Raw genomic sequence first — 19,543 nt, 5'->3', positions numbered from 1 at the left:
AGGCATCAGACCATGTCACTAGCTCAGTTAGGCTGTTGCTGGATCTAGGTAGGCATTTTTTAATCCATCTTTGTATAATGAAAACAGCCAGGAAATCAAGGAGAGCATAACCCTGGATCCCATTGAAGAAAGCTACCACTGATATTCAGTTTTACTCTTAGCGATGGACTGATCTTCATATTCTAATTAGAATAATCTATCTTTCACTCGATCTGACATCTTTACCCAATACCACCGCTAGATCCTTCACCTCGTGTCCAAATAACACCTTTCTCCTGAACTCCTACTGAAGCTGGCACGTTTATTGAAGGCCCAGACGCCTCCACAGTCTTCTATGTCTACTTTTATATACCTCATATTACTACACGGTTTAGTAGCACTGTCAGTATTATTTATCATTACCAAACCCATTGGTATCAATTTTGTTAACTCCAGAAGAATAAAAAGCCGATTTGACCCTCAGTCCTCATGTTACCACAGTAAGCACATTATCCGGTGATCTATCGTATTAGCTATATATGCTGATTAAATGTGCCTGCTGGTGAAATTACTTTAAGAGTTAAGGCACCTGCTGTAGTACTTTATTTCTATCTGGCAATTCCCAGGATGAAATATTGTCGCTGTATTGGTTAATGCTTTTTCTACAGCGATATTTGTCTAATCCTTTGCTCATAGGTTTCAGTTATTATAACATATCTTAGAGGGCTAAAGTACCTTCTGCAGCGCACATACAGTTTAGACGTTTGAATCATTATCAGATAGCACAATGGGTTACTCTGTTTTTGCAGGTCACATATTACTATCCTTGTAGTTATTTAACTGCATTATGCATCTTTATGCATATCACAGTTAGATGCATTGCTTATAAGTATGGGTTGCATATAATGTATATTGAATATGAATACAATTTATCTTGCCTATATAAAAAACAAAATTCTACAAATATTGCAGCAATTCATTGAAGGTTTCTCTCTGTGTTCTTCTGCTTTCTTAATATATAAATTATTTACAAATGCTCTGTATTCTATGCAGAATTTAAACATACATTTCCATTTAGCATGGGCCTATGTCCTAGTCTCATTGCCTATTTTTCAATAACTCTGATGGCTAGTGGAGTAGGGGCAGCTGCTGGCAGGAAGGGCTTGTGGGTCAGCATGCGGAGCAGGGCGAAAAAAAAAAAGAATACTTGCCGCGCATCACTCCCTTGCCTACTCTGCTTCTGCCACCTCGGTGCTTCTGCATTCCTCCCCTCCCCACCCAATCCAGATGCTTCTTTCATGCTGTTAAACACCATGAAAGAAGTGCTGGGATTGGCCTGAGTGGGCTGAAATGCCACTCACGGAGGGAGTGGGAGCCTGTACTTGCTCTCCACCCAACTGTGAAACACAGTCGGGTGGAGAGTTCTAAGTATGCTTTTCAGACGGCCAGCCAAACCGACATGCGCACTTTAAGTGCACCTAGCACTCCTTCCCCCCCAGCCTCACTCTACCTAAGCAGAAACAAAAAAGGACAATAAAAATACTTTTATTATCATTTTTTGTTTTTTTTTGCTTCCCTGCTTCCTCCTTTCAGCAGGGGTGTGATCCTCACCCACCATAACGGAAGGGCCGCCCCTGTATAACGATATCCAGAGGTGCAAAAATCGGATACCTGTTTAAGGAGTCAACTCTTGACTAGAGGCTTTACTGATTGCCTGTCAGGACAGAGTGGACTGCAGCCTTATTTATGTTCCTTTCATTAAACATGCAATTCTTTAACAGCAAAAAATTCCACTATGACACCAGGAACAGATGGAAAATCAGACAAAATTACTGAAATCCAAATGACTGGTTTCAGCACTGACAGTGAGGACAGCCCACTTTACATACAAATGGATGGCACCCTAACTCCCATGAAAGCTTTCAATTTATGGTTGCCTTAAGTTACAAAACACCTTCTCCTTCTTATTCTCTCCTGGTACCTTGTTCTCATTATTTCTCATCAACTCTTGAGTGACTCCTACCTAAATAGTTCACTCACTACCTCTCTCCTCTCCTCTCTAAGATGTTTAACAAACTATAATCTGATGTTTAGTTATTAGGATATATGGAAATATCTTTAAAATATGTAAATAGTTTTCTGAGTTCTTCAAGGAGAGTTGTCGTTCTACTATTCTTGTATTAATGTATCTCTGTGCAGCAGCTGGCATAGTCATTAATTTATCATACTCACGACCCTGCCCTCCTTGGGTATCTTCATCTAGGCACTTGAGTGACTCTCCTACTTTTTAATTGTGCATTCACTGTATCATGTTGCTCAGTAAAACCCCTTGGCAGGAAAGTGTACTCCATGGATTATGATTCTATTCTGGGATTGCTAGAGCATCTGACCTTAATAAGTAAACTTACAAGGTAACGCACATAGGTTGATGGACCTTTTGACTCGCAATTAAGATGTTATTTCCATAGCTCCAGTACATAATACAATAATCAATACACAATAATCAATAATCATTAGTAATCAATAATCAATGGAGTCAGTAATTGTCACACACCATGACCTTTCAGTCATGAATAACCACACCTTTAGTAAAAGTTTAGAATGTTTATTTCTCTATATTAACAATGCTAATATCATGTAAATTAATCTTAATATCAAATGAGACACATACAGGAACAACACTGGCTGTCCAAAGCGGCAGAAGAAACGTAATCTAATCAAAGCTTGAACAACAGCACACTCTAAGGTTATAATGCAAATCAATAGCAAAGTCAATTGCTTCAATGTAATAAGGTACATGAAGTTTAGCAGAGGAATTCATCAAACATTAGTCCCTGTTATTATAATTTCATTAGTGAGGATCCTTAACTAACATCAGATTAGCATCAGCATGTTGGACTTCATGCAAAACAATTTAGTAACACAAATTTGGAAAAACATCTAACTATGGCTCTATCAAAATACCGCAGTTGGTACCTAGAAAGAAAAAGCAAATTTGCATAATAATCACAGTTTGGATATACCTATCCTCAGAGGGGATCAGCAAAGCAGAGTCAGTCTTCGTCCTCAGGACATCAATCGATCAGCAAGGCATCAGGCTTCAGCATCAGAGTTCAGAAAGGGCAAAGTCTCTAAGCATTAAAGTTAAGCACGTCTCTTGTCAAGATGCAATAAGAAAGTAGTAACCTCTTGGTTAGGAAGAAAAATAGGCAAAAGACTGTCTTCTCTCTGTGCAGTATCGTTAAGTCAAAGTTACCTAAGCTACCCCCAAATCTCTATTTGTCAGTTAATCGTATGTTCGCACTCTGTCTAATAAAACTCAAATCCCAAATCTATTAATTCTAATATTACTCCATTCACACGTCATTGATTGGTTTGTCTTGCACTGTCCTCATCCTCCGGTTTTTCAGGTAACAATATTGTTGCAGCTTCAACTCTAGTCAGTATCCTCATTGTTCTTGACCTGGGAAAGTTAGTCTCACACACATAACACATAAAATATTGCATTAGTTAGAACATCATCTTCTAACAGTCGGTTCTCATGGAAGGCTTCGTTATGAGCATATTTAAACAATACAATAGAAATTCACAGTTTATTCTGCCTTGGTCAGCTATTTTAATAAACGCTAGGAAATACAGCCTTTACATGAGGCCTGGCAAGTAGGCCATGACACTCGCTAAGTTAAGGCTTATAATTAATAAAGCTAAAGCAAAATTCATAACCCTTAATGTGACATATTACTGCATTAGTCTAACATATATTCAACATTTCATAAGTATTAAGTCATTGATTAGTACATGTCGTTGACATTGGGGGGCATTCTTCCTAATCACATTTTCAAATGCGTGCCTTATTTTCCTAAGTTATTTTATTTTCTACAGAAACTTATTATTCAAAATACATAAACACTCATTAATAGTTTTTATTAAAACACCTGCGCTAGCAGGATCTTGCTTTTTCCATTCTAAACATTTTTCCTTTAAAAAAGTACCTCCCCTTTCGATTTATCTTACCACTTACAGGGAGAGAACATGCAAAACACCCCTTCTCCAACCAGGAATCACAAACTCTCTCAATTCAATTCTGTGAGTAAGACACTAGGTGGTTCTCTGTTCTTTCCCTCTAAACTTGTGTTAGATTGAAAATAATCTACTTTCTGGTGCTATAGTCGCTCCTACTATCAAGAACTGGGGCGTGCAAGATGGCTGCAGCATGTAAATGGAGTAATTCATCACCACCATCATATAGAGTCTAGTTTCTAAACACTTCATATAAAAACAATCTGTCTGCTCCTGTTCTTACAGAATGCCACATATTTGGTAAACACAATGGTCACGAGCAAGCTTTTGTCCCTTAGGAAAATGTAATGGTGGGGTTATGCCAAGAATCACCCCCAAAATGCAGCATTTTTGCCATGGCCGCCTTTTATTTTGAGAATTACCTCTAGCATGCCACTGGAAGCATTTTGCTATGGCCGCCCCTTATACCAAGAATTCTCTCCAGTGTACCATCACTTTGCCATGCTCCCGCACTCTCCTCCATTTTCACCCCCCATCACAGGATGGAGTAAGGTCAATGAGGCTTTTGACCCCACCTGACCCCGTGATGAGATGGAAGAGGTTGAGCTGACATCCTGATAGACAGGTAGCCTATTGCACTTCAGGATTTAAACCTAAAGCGCCCTGGGCTAACTTTACAGGTCTGGTACGCATTCACCCCTGGAAAATCTGTCTGATGGCTGATGCAGGCGCCTCTCTGGGTGTGCACCAGCCATCGGATAAGATGATTCAGTACCCCAGGCTCCTGCTTGTAGTAAGGGTCAGCATTTAAAAAAAAAAATGATACCTGTTAATCAGTATTGCTGTGGTATGTGTGAAGATGAGTAGGCCAGGATGGAATCCTAGTATCTAGAAATAAAAACGACCATTACTCAGACTTACAACTTATCTGGTTAATTCTATGTATGTGTTAAACCTATTTCTCTGAGCTTGATATTTTAGTCTCATAACAAAGCAAGGGCCGGAATTGGAACCACAACAGGCTGTAGCAAAATGTTTGAATTAATCCCTCAAAGGTCCATGCAGTAGAGTGAAGTGAGCAAGCGGTTTGGGGATGTATGCTCCATGCAACGAAAACATGGACATTACAGCACTGTTTTTTCAACTAAACTGACTTAACGTTTTTAATGGAGTGGGCCAATGCAGCTCTTCCAGCCTCCAAGGGAGTGCCCTAGCTTCCAGCCCATGTGGGAAATGTCAGAATGACTAAAAGGCCAATTGGACACTGAACAAAACTTATTCATAAGCTATGCCATGTGGTAAATCCACTTAACCCATTTAAAATATAAACACGTGATATATGCATATTGTATTGGCAGTGATGTGTAATTGTAATATACATGCCTTCATCTTGCTAGTGAAAGCATCTTTAGCATGTTGACATTCTTAGAAAAATTAATAATTAGGAGATATAAGGGGGTGATCTGAAGTCCAAATCGCAGACCTCCAGATTTGTATTAGCGGTATTCCCATCCAGAAGGCTGCTGTCTCTGTGGAGGAGCAGCCCTGAGTGCTCTCCTGTAGAAGACCTGTGGCAAGGAATAACAGTGGCACTCGTAGAGTAGACACAGACTGACGTGGGAGACTACAGAGGATGTAGGCGCTTTCCTATCTTCCCATGAAGCATCAAATAGCAAAAAAGGAGCCCGACTACACCAAACGATCTCCTATTAAAAATCACTAGAAGACAGTCTGTATTAAGTTTATGTGGCTGCCATGGTCCTCCTGGTTATCACTCTCATGAAAACAAATCTGCAACATCCTAACTAAACAATAACACATAGGTGGATGTGTCAGGAAATGAAGTATGAATGTGTTAAAAATAAATAGCAAAATAAATGCAGGTGACCATAGCATTCCCGTGGTGGTATGCTCCTTGTCAGTATAGAGGCGCCTCCATAGCGCCATCTGGCCATCCAATACAAAAGTGCAACGTGCCAAAACTTCATGCTGAATGTTTGACTATCTGTGGGCACTCTGCACCCAATGTTCAAAGCCCTTTCCACACCTAAATTGAAATTTAGGCCATTAAAAATAAAATTGCATATGTAAAAAACAAATTACTCAAGTTAATCACATTTCTTTCTAGTAGTGGTGGTGGTCATAATGCCCTGGGAGGTTTAACACCCAAAAACTGTGTTTATGGACAGTCATAGCCGAATCCCTTCCTGGTCGAAAGTCTTTACTTTTGAGGACAATAGTAAACGTATATCCAGGCTGGGAATGGGGTGACAACACCCCGAAATCGGTGGTGGTATAGAGAAAGCGTTTCTTCATGAGCAAATATGTTATTTCCGGTGAAGAAAAAAGCTAACAAGTGTAACTGAATTTGGTCAGGGATTTTTTCGTAAAACTTGGATACATATGAGACGTGCAGGGGAAGCCCTGTGGAAAAGATGTGGCAGTGAAAACTTCCTAGGACTTCTGCTGGCCACTTTTGAAAGTTCTAGAGCAGTTGGGAGTATAGTGTGGAAAACCTTCCTTCTGCACTTTTTCCATTATTTTCTTACATGTCAGTGATATTTACCCCTCTGACCCTATTTCTGAGTTCCAGTGGGCTGTTGCTTAGTTCTCTGTGCTAATTGATTATCTTAGTTTTTTTTTCCTATCCCTTCTAACAGTGCAAGACCCATTGCCCACTCAAATATATTTCAATAAGGGGCAGTCTTGACGTTATTGAAATGTTCTTTTAATTGAATTTATATCTATGGTTCTTCCTGTATTCTTTTCCATGTTTGGCTAACTAGATGCGTTTTTTATCGAGTATATCCTGTGTTGGATTCAACTGAATTAGTGTCACACTTGATAAGTAGAGTCTCACGAACAAAACACTGAAATAGACAGAAAGCTAGTGACTGTGGATACCCAATCAAGCCCATCCTTTTCTGCCTGAGTTCAAGCTTAGTTTTGTGACATGGTTTATTTTACCCTCAACTGGACTACTGCAGCTGCACCTATGAGGGACCGCCTCAGTACATTGCGACTTGGACCCATAGGATGCAGCAGCACTGGTAGCTCCAGTCACTGAGCGATGTTACTTAATTCCCAGATAGCTGTCTTACATATATTGACATACACCGACTTCCAGTCTGCAAGTGCATTAAACTCAGATTACTATGATTAGCCCACAGGGCTCTTGAAGGCCTTGGTTTTCCGGTGTAGTTGACATATTCAGTAATGTACCGCATCCTAGGAACTTTGATTTGCAAATATGAAGACAGTGAGGATCGGGCCTTTCCAATAAGTTTTTTCGGGGAACAAAGCTTTCTGATTGAAACAGAGCCCTCTGGTACTCACCTCAGATGACTTGTGTCCCTAAAGAGACCACTTCCAGTTAATTAGACGACGTAAGATCTAAATATTGTTAAGATAAATAATTAGTGAGTTAGGATAGCAGTTTCTACTGCCCCATGAAGCCTTTTTGAAAACACCACTTTTTAAAATAAATGAAGATCTGGAGAACAAGCTGGCTTAATCAGTCTGTTTTTATGTAAGTGTTTCTCATCTCACACTAATTGTACTGATGATGTTCATATTTATAAATCTAAACGTAGACGCTCTTTGCCCAATGAGGTATGGTGAACGTGATGAATCTAGACATAGACGCTCTTTTCCCAGTCATGTATTGTAAACCTGATGAATCTAGATGCAGACACTCTGACCAATGATGTATTATGAACACCCTGTTTACTCATTAGTTACTTCAACACAATGTAAATTTCCTGCATAAATAAAATAAATACATTTTTATCTTTGTGTAAAAGGGAGCCACAGTAATTAATTTTGCATTAATGTTGATGGCATATTTTATACGTAGACGACAAAGCCTATGCCGGCTTTGTCAAGTTCTAGGAAGATTTACACCTGGTTACCATTGACTTAGTGCTGTGCAAGTGTGCAGAACAAGCAGTGTATGGACACAAATGTTCCTTCCTTCATTTTTGATTGCCATACTAGAAGACTGCTGTAATGACGGTGCTTATCTTCATTTCTTTTTCTTTGTGCATTACATCTTAGGTGACAACAGCACAGAAGAAAATGAACCCGCAGAGGAGAAGGAAAGCACAGGGGAAAAGGAAAACATAGTGGAAGAGGAAAGTCCAGAAGGGAAAACAGTCACACAGAAGGAAATAACAGAGAAGGACAGCACAGAGGAAATGGGAGGAAGTCAAGGAACAGGTTGGTGTCAGAGTGCTTTACGTCTTTCAAGGGGTCTTTTCAACCCTCTTGAACAACACCTCTTGAACAACTCCTCTTTTAACAGGAAAGCCTCTTCCTCTGGAATTGTGGAAATTACTACCATTGAGCAAAGCTTTCCCTTCTCTCTGTAAGAACCCCACACTAGGAGAGTAGGCTAAGCCACCCTTATAATCCTATTTCAGTGTACAAGCGAAACTTGTGTTCAGCGCCTCATTGCATTGACAATACTGGTTGAAGTGTTCCTAAGTAATTTTTCAGCAAGGCTTGTCAAAGAAGTCCCACCACTATCTATATATATATATATATATATATTATATATATATATATATATATATATATATATATATATATATATATATATATATATATATATATATGTATATCGTTTGTGACTATACACTTTGAAGGAAACATAGTAGCAGCGAAGCTAATGAACTTGATATACATGGCAGCGTACATGCTGTCCAAAAATGCTATATCTCTGCACAATTCCGATGGTAGAAAATAACGTATTGCTTTGTCACCCATCAAAGTGGGCCGCACTTGAGTTTCACTTGCAGACCGGTGTTTTGAGTACACCGATGTATTTTTAATGTTGAAAACTTTCAAGAAACAATCATTCACAAACTTTCTTCAGAGGACGTCACCAGAGGTATTTGACATGAAAAGAACAATGCCGTAAATTGCCCTATTAATGTGACAAAGTTTCGTCGACGGTAGCGCTGACACATGTATCTCTTGCCCAATAATTTGTGCCAAATGCAGTAAGTCTAGAGAATATTAACTGTGGGGAAGAGTTAAAGGGCTAATTAGTTGATTAGTTAAATAAAGCAGAAAGTTCCATTTCGTCTTCGTTCCTAGGTTAATTGGAATAGACTGAACTAGGAGATTAGTTTTGTACTTTTTAATTATTTTTGTGTGTTGGCTGAAAACGATGTTCTCATTTAGTTTACAATAAATATAGTGACTGCAATACTTTTAGAGTTATACATTTCCCTTTAACTTATAGCATGTAGAGAGGCTGGAGCAATCGATTCAAGACAAAACCTTTAGTTTCTGCATGCCAAATACTGAGCTAACGGATTGTGTTGTGAATTAACCATAATTTACCTTTCAGTAGCATTCAGCCTTTTAACACTGTCACTGAAAGTACATCGTTTTAGCTTGTTGCCAGTGCTTAACTGCTAAAAAAAAAAAAAAGAGTGAGGTGCCTGAATCTAATTTTTTGTTAGGATGGCGTTGCCCACCACCGGCACTGCAGTCTGTCCATTTCCACCACAAATGCCTCCCACTACTGGCTCGGGTGACACTCACTGCTTACGCTGCTAGCAACTCTCCCATAGAAATAATCCATGTTTGATATAATGCAAGCGGTGGGGTGTGTGAAGGGTACTTTCATTTTAAGTTTAGCATCTTGAATCTTGTACCGCACGTTAACAAAATGTTTGCATAAGTAGTGGACTTTCCTATGTGAATGACTTCGCTGACCAAACACAAGCAAATCTCTAGAAACATGCGGTAAGGAACAATGCTGCAGAGCAATGTAACAAAAATGCATTTATTCAGTTTATAGGTACCAAAATCAGCTGGTTATAATTTCCTTAGATACTGTTGGAAATGGCCTTTTCTGCATGGTTAGCCCCAAACTTTTTGCCTTTCCCCTCCTATTTTTCTGAGCCCCTTTTTGTTGGCTTTAGGACTCTGGGCAGTTTACCACTGCTCATCAGTGCTGAAGTGCATGTGGTCTCTCCTCTAAAACTCAGTGTGATTGGCTTACACCTGTTTTGCATATTTAATTTACATGTAATTCCCTTGTAAAGTGGTATACCAAATACCCAGGGCATGTAAATTAAATATCTGTAGTGGGCCTGCAGCACTGAGTACCTTATATATGTGTTAGTGGTAGTTCCTGATGTGAGAGGGGTAGCTTGTACAGGTTTGGTATGTTTACAGTGACAGTAAGAAATCTTGCTTAATGGTGTAATTGGATTTTACATTACTATTTTAGAAATTACACTTTTAGAAAGTGGGCATTTCTCTGTGCTTATAACTCTGGTGTTTTTGCAGCCTGACTCCAATCCATGTCTAGGGCATGGGGAGTGTGTCCTTCTTCCCCCCCTTCTTGACAGACAGCACGTGCTCAGCGCTAACTGTGGCATTTGAATGGTTCTGGAAGGGGGGAGGATTGTGCCCTGACTTTGGCAGCACAGAAAGTGGGACGAGTGAGGAGCGGTAGTGCTGTCAGATGGGCACATCGCACTGAACCCAAGGGCATTTTATAGGCCCATGACAATGGGAGGAGAACCCCAGTAGCACATGACCATCAGCGGCGAGTAGAACCAGTAAGGAGTCCCTGGCTCGTCTACACAGCAGCCACTCTGCTGTCTTGCTGCCATCCTGCCTGAATGAGAAAGACTGGAACTGCAGCCTAAACCCAGGACCACCATAGTGTCTCCAAAGACTAGCTGGCTGGCCTCCTGATCAGAATCCTCAGGGGCATACCAGGCCTGCTCCATCTTCAACCCTGCACCTGGACTCTTCCACCTGTGAGTCTTGCCTTCTCAACTGGTAGCACCCCAGTCCTGGACTCTTGGAAGTGGGCCTGAAGGTGCTCTTTCAGCTCAACTGAAGTCCCAGCAGAACTCACGGGCCGCCATAAAAACTGTCCTTGACGCAGGCCTTTGCATCATGAGCCCCTCATCAACTGCAGCCTTGATGATGACGCAGGATGCCACATCATAGTCAATATGTGATCCATCTTGATGTAGAACTTAGCATCACAAGTCCCTCATCGATGGTATCCTCAATGACAATGCAGGACCTTGTGTCGCAGCTCATAGGAATTGCTGCTGCATGATGCATCCTTGAAGTGGGACACTGCAACCAGAATTGAAGGTAATTTTGTTCAGTGGGCCTCAATGGGTCCCTGTAGCCGGCCCATGCTTTGAAATAATGCTGCTGTAACCTAGATGCCTAATAAGGGGGTGCACAGAAAATGACAACATGTTGACTCTAATAAAGTCTTTACAGACTTAGTCATTAATAATCATAAAGAGATTCTGTGCTACCTTTCTAATAAAGCTGCCTCTGTCAACATACGTGACAGTTTCACAAAGCTATGTAAATCGGCCTCCAGTACGTTATCTATAGTCAAGCCCTGGAAGGACTGCCCTGCCCAACCATGATTCAATTCAGAATGCACAAATGTCTACAAAGCCCTTAAAACGGCCACTAACATGTCCCCACGAGACTCAGTCACGGTCAGAATAGCCAGGAAAGATTATAAAAAAGCCATAGAAAAAAGAAAGGCCGAAGTTAGACTTAAAGTCTGGTATAATCTGGAAGACACTGCCCTCTTGAGAGATAAGAGGTTTTTGGGAGATTATAAATCAACCCTTCTTTTCTGAAAGAACCCCGTCAGGATTACAATGTCACATTCTGGAATAAGAATGGGTTGAGTATTTTGCTAAAATTTTCAATCCAGAAAATTGGGAGACAAAGTCTTTACTGCCAGTAGACCTCCCTGTATCACCCTCTGTTCTTTTATAATTCACTAAGACCATTACAGTCGTTGTTGTGCGCAAAGCCATTTGAAATTCTGTTCTAATTTTGTTCAGTGGGCCTCAATGGGTCCCTGTAGCCGGCTCATGCTCCATCGTAGTTGGCCTGAATATGAGACTCTGTCCCAGTTCGGCACAACTACATACCCACAGTTGGTGCTTTGTGCATTTTGGGGCGATTTTCACTTTAACCTTTAAAATTGCATATGTCTGGTTCTACTGATTAGATGTTTGTCATTTTGATCTTAAATTATGTCTTCAATAGGATTTTTCTTGTGTTGTGTTTCACGTTATTACTGTTTGAAGTAAGTATACTTTACGCATTGCCTCTAAGTTAATCCTGATTGCTATTATGCCAAGATACACAAGCATAGGTTATTTTGGTGTTTACTTTTTTGCTTCTCCCTGACAAGGATTGGTTTTAATAGCGCATACAGCAAATGGTCTACAGGAACGTTTAAATGGTTTTGACAGTTTTATGCAGGGGTCAACCTGAAGGTCAATCACAAAAAATCTTTCATTTTGAACAATGGTCCAAAAAAATACATGCTTTAAAAACTTTTTATTGGGGAGACTCCTATTATGATGACACTGAATTGTAACTATTTGGGTATCTTGTTCAATGCCAACATGAATTGGGAAAGACTAATAACCCAGAGGTCCCAGATGATGGTGGCATCAAGCGAATCCATTTTCAGGTTTGCTAAAACAAATTATGACACAAGCCCCCTAAAGAAATGATTATACTCTACAAAAGTAAATGTCTTCCAGCTGGTATATATGGAGCTGGTTTTTGGGGGTGTACACGGCTGTGAGAACCCTTCAGGTTGTGGAGAACACATTTTTAAACAGATTACTAGGGACTTTAAAATCCCCAGCAAGCCTTATTTAGGTTCAGGAACTAGGATCGGCTACTTGGAGGTCACAGCAGGATTGGCTCCCATCCTGTTATGGATCAAAATGTGGGTTACACCCGAATTGTGTTTTACATGCAGAATGCTCAAGGAATGCCTAAAGCAAAGTAATTTGTTAACCATTCCATGGCTCAAGTATGTTAAAAACACTTTACGAGATCTGGGTCTGAGCAGCCTCTTCGATAGTACAGCTGATATCAGCTCTCATACCATGGAGCTGGTTAAGAAAAGGTTTTTAAAGAGAATGCCAGGATAATCGTTCTGTTTAATTACCTTATTGAGGCTCACAGCATAAAAGTGCATAATGAAAAATAAAATAAAGAGAATACCAGGATAATAAAATCACTTGATATGGTTACTGTCCATTCATACCTCTCACTCCTAACTACTTACGGCATGGAGACCTATCTAGTTTGGACAAAGGCCCCTGAGTTAAGATATTATCTCACACGGTTGAGAGACAACATGATACATTTTCTAGTGGTCTTTCCTCTTACAAGCACCTGGTTCACCTTACTCCTGGGTTATCCATGTAATTGGGTGCCTCCTCAAACAACAATGCACTTTATGCTATTTTGCATATTGTGTCGAAGCATTCCTCCCAGTGCTTAATTTGTAAATAAAAACGTGCCGGTGCCCAAAGCCCTCCTCTTAAACATGCGGCTGCTGCAATTAAATGTGGGTACATGGAATACTGAGGCAGCGTAATCCCGAAGCCATCTTGGGCCTCTTCAATCCATACAAAGCCACTCTCTGCCCCTTCAGCTCACTCTTGCAGCTCTCTACTTCCTCCCTTTGTGACTCTTTTTCGTTTTTCACTTCCGCCGTCTTTCCCATATGTGTCTTTTGCTCACAGCAAATGCTTTAGACAGAAGAATAAGACCCGGCCCTCAAAAATAAGTGTTGGTGTTCAGCACCGGAAACAACAAGCACAAATTAAGTACTGATTCCATCCTTTGCAGGAATCAATGACCAATGAGGCTAAACGATCTTTGGACCCAGCAAAAGGTTGTGGAAAACCAACTCACACTATATGACCAATGTTGCCATACAAGGAAAGCTAATCAGGAATAACGTTTAGGGGATTTATTACAAGCTTAAACTCAAAGTCATATAGAGAATTCTCAAGACAAAGTTATAAAGATACAGTATCACCACAGGTTGACCAAGTTGATGAAACAAGTTCAGGCAAATTCACATTAGCAGAACTAGGCACTCAACAAATACAATACAGAACATCAGCAAAATTATCTGCTGTACCGAAAAGAAGCAGTGCTGAGTTCTAATAAGCGTTATGGCAATTCAAAGCAACGTTCAGATTAGTTTAATCAAGAGAAATCCCTGCAGATTAGCCAACCAGAAAATAACATGTGCTAGCCAGAACACATGGGGCAAAAGATAAAAAGGGCAAAAAGAATTTGGAAAAAGGTCATCTCGGGCTACAAGTCACTAACTAAAAAGCAAAAGGTAAGTAAAAAGGGAAAACGTCAGGATTTCAGAAGCTTGGTCAAGAGTATTCTCCTTTGGGTCAGGGGAAAAATCTCTAAGTCTCAGCAAGGCACTCCAAAGGAGCAAGGGCAGCGAGGACAATACATTTCAGAGTCAAAAGGGTTCAGCAAGCAGCATGTGATGGGACAAACAGTTTGGAAAGGACAGCTCCTCTCCTGCATCAGGTCCTTCTTCTCCTTGTTGTGGATTCTTCTGACCAAAGTCCAGCTGGGGGACAGTATATTAAAGTTCACAGGGCAAGATGACTCATCAGTTCATCGGTCCACATGACGTTGAAGGAGTAACATCCAATAGAAATGGATCATGTGCTTACAACAGTGTGGTTTCTCAGGTTTGCCATGAGAATGGCATCCATCTGTACTCTTCCATGCAAGATTTAACCATTTTACACATTGTCAGTCTACAGTTCTAAATGAGCCATCCTTAAAGAGAGCTGTCTAAACTAATGATGTGTACATCATCTATTACCAAGTTAGCATTCTCATGGGAACAAAATCTGAAATAAAGCTACACGTTAACAAGGTGGCTTGACATTTTCTGCACAGACACAAAAACAGGGTGGCCTTGCAAGCCTCATTTAAGCTAATGCAAGTGAATTAAAACAGCAAATTAATACGTGCAAATAAAACATTTCTAATATGCAAACTAAATTCAGCATTAACAAACTTTCATTAGCATTTCTGTAACAGTAACTTTCAACAAAATAACTTGGTTAATACATTGCTTTCAGTGTGTGGCAGAACCTAATTTTTCTCTTTTTCCATACAATTTTAAGACATTTTTCATTAGAAATATAATACTGTTTTAATGCAGACTATTTTTTTAGACTCTGTAATATAACATTATAACAGATTAATATTCCAAACATATTTTAACCTCTATAACACATAGGTTTAAATGACTAGTGTGCACTAATATGGCTTCTCAGTGCATCACATTACAATCAAACTATTAGTACTTTGATTAACATAATACATAAACTGTCATGTACAGATGATTAATGTGACATGGGGGACAGTACTAAAATTTCTGCTACATCATTCTCCTCTTTTACTAAATGTTTTCTTTGCCCTATTTTATGTGGTAGATTTTTTAATACACAGTAAGAGAGTCTGCTCTTCTTACAACGTCTTGAGTCTCCTTCAATACGTTTTTAAGTATTGAATTTTATTGTGTATGCCTTGAAATTGCGAAAGTGATATGCATAATGAATTTTGACTCAGGACTGACCTATCCTTCAATTGTACCGTACCTACTCGATTGGCACCTGCTAAAATTATACGACAGTTTGCAAACTGATCGAGAGTTATCTTTTATTACTAAGGCGTGTTTAATCATTGCTTTTACAATTGTTTTTATTGTTTAAGATCAATATTATTTTAGGTGGTTAAACTAAACTCTGCACAATCATAATATATTGTATGTTATTTTATTGTGCTTTTATGCTCACACATACGACTGAATAAAGACGATGAAGGAACCGTGTCATTAAAGAGAGTATTTAGTTGGTGATTGTGAATGGCAGATCAGTGACTGAACATATTAATCAGCCAGTGTGGTCATATAGGGCAGTTATTTAAGATGGCACAAAACATAGGCCCCCATTATGACAATGGCGGTAAAAACCACCTACTGCGGCGGCGACGGCTGCCAAAAGACCATTACCGCAGCTACCATCTGTCCACCATAATATGACCCCAGCCAGATTTCTGCCACAAGAATGGCGGAAATGCGGCTGTGGCCATACTGGTGAATTGTGGTAAGATAGCGCTGCTACGACCAGCAGCGCCACACTAGTAGACTGCCGCCAGCCACATTATGAGAAATAATACAGCCTGGTGGTGTTCTGCTGGCTGGCGCTGCTGACATTAGCAGCACCCCATCCCATCCCCTGTGGGAATACCCCCTGGATACAGGTAAGTAAGGGGTGTTGTGTGTGGGGTGTGTGTGCATGTATGTGTGAGTGCATGTGCATGTATGTGTGAGTGTGTGTGTGAATGCTGGTGTGTGTTTAGTGTTGTTTGCGTGCATGTATGAAGGTGTGTGAGTGCGTGTATGAAGTTGTGTGGGTGCGTTTATGAATGTGAGTGCGTGTATGAATGGGAATGGGAATGCATGTCTGCGTGTAAGTTTGGATGTGTGTACAGATGTGCGCATGAGTGTTGCGGGGAGGAGGGGGCCTCCTATCAGTGACAGGGAAGTAGTTCCCTGTCACTGATAGGGCCTACTGCCATGGTTTTCGTGTCATTATGAATGCCACCAAAACCATGGCGGTAGGCAGGGACATGATACTGCCGGGGGCACAATAGCAGCCCCGGGGCTGGGGATTGTCATCTCCATTCCTGCGGCTGCTACCGCCATGGTGGTAGGAGTGGTACATTGGCGGGTTGGCTCCAGCCAACCCACCAATGTCATAATGTGGTGGTAAGTACCGCCAGCCTGTTGGCGGTATGACCGCCAAATTAGCTCTGACCACCGGGGTTATAATGACTCCCATAACCTCTTTAAATTAGCAAGTGACTGAAATCCCAAGACTATGTTGGTGGTAAGTAGTTTGGATTTGAGTGGCAGATATGATTGTAGTGAAGTTGAAAAGAATGTTAAAAGGGAAGCCAGGAAAATTTAAGTCATGTTAAGTAGATTTATAAAGCACACTGTTGCCTGTGGGTGTCTTGGCGCTAGCTCCATCGAAGCAGGAAATTGAAAGAAGAGGCTTAGTTGCTAAATAACATAATTTTCAGGGCTTTTCTGAATGAGAGCAGGCCAGGAACAGTGTGTATATAGAGAGAGAGGCAACTAATTCCACACTTTGGCAGTGCCAACAATAAAACTCCTGTCTCCACAGTTCGCCCTTTTGACTCTGGGAACAGTTAAGAGTTTTAAGTCGGAGGACCGAAGGGTTATATGAGGAACATGCCTAAGATGTTTGAGATGAGTGGGACCCATGTTGTGCAAAGCTTTAAATGCTGCGCACAACATTTTTAACTTGATTTGCTTTCTGACCAGTAGCCAGTGAAGTGCCTAAATTACTGGTTTGATTGAACTGAATTTAGGTGTGCCAGATAGAAGTCTAGCATTAGCGTTCTGAAGTGCCTATAGTTCTCTAGCAACACAATAGCTTCTTCAGATGTTGCTCCTGCATAATAATACATAAACTATTACAATAATTCAACCTTGATATTATAAGGGACAGTGCACCCGTTTTTTGAGATTATACTGGAATGAATTTTAGGATATTTTTGTTCATCCTGAGACTGAAAATGTTGATGAGGTTAAAGAATTAACCTGATTTCCAAAAGAGAGTTAATTGTCCATGATGACTCCCAGGTTTTTAGCTTTCCTAACAGGAGTAGGCAGAGGACCCAGTTCTGCTGGCCCGAGGATGGGGACCAAAATGAGGAACTGCTGCTATAAAAAATTACTTCTGTCTTATCGGAATTTAATTTTAGACAGTTATTGTTCATCCAAGAGCTGATGGCCAGCATACAAACATAAAAAAGATTGCCTATATTATAGCCTGGTTGGAGACAGAGACAATTTGTGTGTCAGACAGTGTCAGGGCAAACTCTAAGGATCTAATAAAGGGTGCCACTGCAGACATAGGTACTAAACAGAGTTAGGCTGATAGAAGAGCCCTGATGGACTCCACAAGGAATAGAAAAATGCTTCGAAACAAAGGAGTCTAGCTTCGCAAACTGTTTCCTATCTGAAAGGAAAGAACACAGCAATGTGAGGGCAAATCTCTGTACTCCAACAGATGCTAAACGGTCTAGCAGAAGTTCATGATGCACTGTATCAAAGGCCTCTGAAAGATCCAATTGGATCAGGGCAGCCTCCCTCCAGAATCCAGGGCTTCTCTGATGTCTTCAACAGACCTAATCAAGGCTGATTTAGTGTCTTGGTAGAAACAAAAATGTGAAATGTATCCAGGTCTGTGTTGGCCAAAAGATACAAGTGAAATAACTGTGTATGGTGCAAAAGGTCATACCAAGCTCTTAAAGCCTATGGAGGTGATTAATATGAGTAAAACAATTATCAAAGTGAAGGTTTGTACAGTATGGAACTAATATAGAATTGTGGGTGTGTGAGGACTAAAAGAGGGGTAATGATGAAAGGAAAGGAATATGAAAGTAACAAAGCATACATGAATTATAATAAAATGGAAAAGAAGGATATGAGTTTGGAAAGAACAAAATTTGTACCTCAGAGCTTGAGGGCCAGATGTACAAGCAGTTTAAGCAGTTGCAAACAGAGAATCGGGTCGTTTGCGACTGCTAAAAAGGTTGGTAGAAGGTATCAACCCTATTTTGCGAGTCAGTAACCTGTTACTGACTCGCAAAATAGGGTTTGCAAGTTGCTATTAGGAAGGGGCTTGCCAATGGCGTCCCTTCCTAATAGTGAGTCGTAGGGGGTTGTACAATTGTTTTGCGACCGAAATGTGGTTGCAAAACAATTGCAGTTTACAATCTATTTCAAGTAGGTGGTAAGCCAGTCACAAATGGGAAGGGGTCCGCAGGGGACCCTTTCCCCTTTGTGATTGGCAGCCAAAATGTTTTTTAAGAGCAAGCAGTGGTCCCATGGACCACTGCCTACTCCTGAAAAATGAAACTGAAACTTTTCTCTTTTTTTTTTTTAAATGTATCCCATCTTCCTGTAAGGCAAACGGGCTGCATTTTAAAAATTTGGCTGTATTTAAAAATCAGTCACAGACATGGTGGTCTGCTGACCCCAGCAGGCCACCATTCTTGTGAGTGCTGGCCATTTTGAATGGGTCACAAATTGCAACCTGCCTCATGCATATTGGTGAGGCAGGTCCCTTGCAACCCATTTAGGAATCTCAAGCGGAGTCTGAGACACTGTTGTACATCAGGTTTTGTGAATTGCGAGTCACTAAAAATCTCAATTTGCAAGTCGCAAAAGCTGACTGTCAAACATGTGGCCCTTAAAGAGTATGTGCTGGGAAAATTAAACCATATGGCACCTGTGTATTTGTGACTCATGAGTTAACTTTCCAAGTCTCTGAATATAAATATATAAATATTGTGTAAATAATAATTATCGTTCTTCAGATATGATTCATTTGTTAGGTCAGGAGAATAAGTTACATCCCGAGTTTACTTAAGAATGTAGAATTTCCAGTGATGTCAGAAGTAAGAACCTTGGGAAGGAATGTTTGGTTATGAAGACACATGGGGATTTCAATGGGGGATGCTGCTGATAACTGGCAGCACTGGGGAGTTATTCTTGAATATGTATAATTCACTCCATCAAAGCTAATTGGACTTTTTTAGTTTAAAGGTGAATTACAACAATATGTTAATG

The 19,543-nt window shown here is 40.4% G+C and overlaps 1 protein-coding gene across 4 annotated transcripts in view; it reads left to right on the top strand.

Moving 5' to 3' along the window:
* Positions 1 to 19,543, top strand: part of MACROD2 (mono-ADP ribosylhydrolase 2) — a 5,612,477-nt gene that overhangs the window by 4,947,691 nt on the left and 645,243 nt on the right. For all 4 annotated transcript variants that reach the window (XM_069234098.1, XM_069234097.1, XM_069234096.1 and 1 more), the window contains exon 12: positions 8,056 to 8,217. In XM_069234098.1, coding sequence (XP_069090199.1) covers positions 8,056 to 8,217 — 162 coding nt within the window. The remainder of the gene's footprint in view (positions 1 to 8,055; positions 8,218 to 19,543) is intronic.

The sequence above is a fragment of the Pleurodeles waltl genome, chromosome 5 (genome assembly GCF_031143425.1).
Source record: "Pleurodeles waltl isolate 20211129_DDA chromosome 5, aPleWal1.hap1.20221129, whole genome shotgun sequence".
Taxonomy (NCBI): Eukaryota; Metazoa; Chordata; class Amphibia; order Caudata; family Salamandridae; genus Pleurodeles; species Pleurodeles waltl.
Note: the sequence above shows the minus strand (reverse complement) of the source record. Positions and strands in the feature narration are given on the sequence as shown.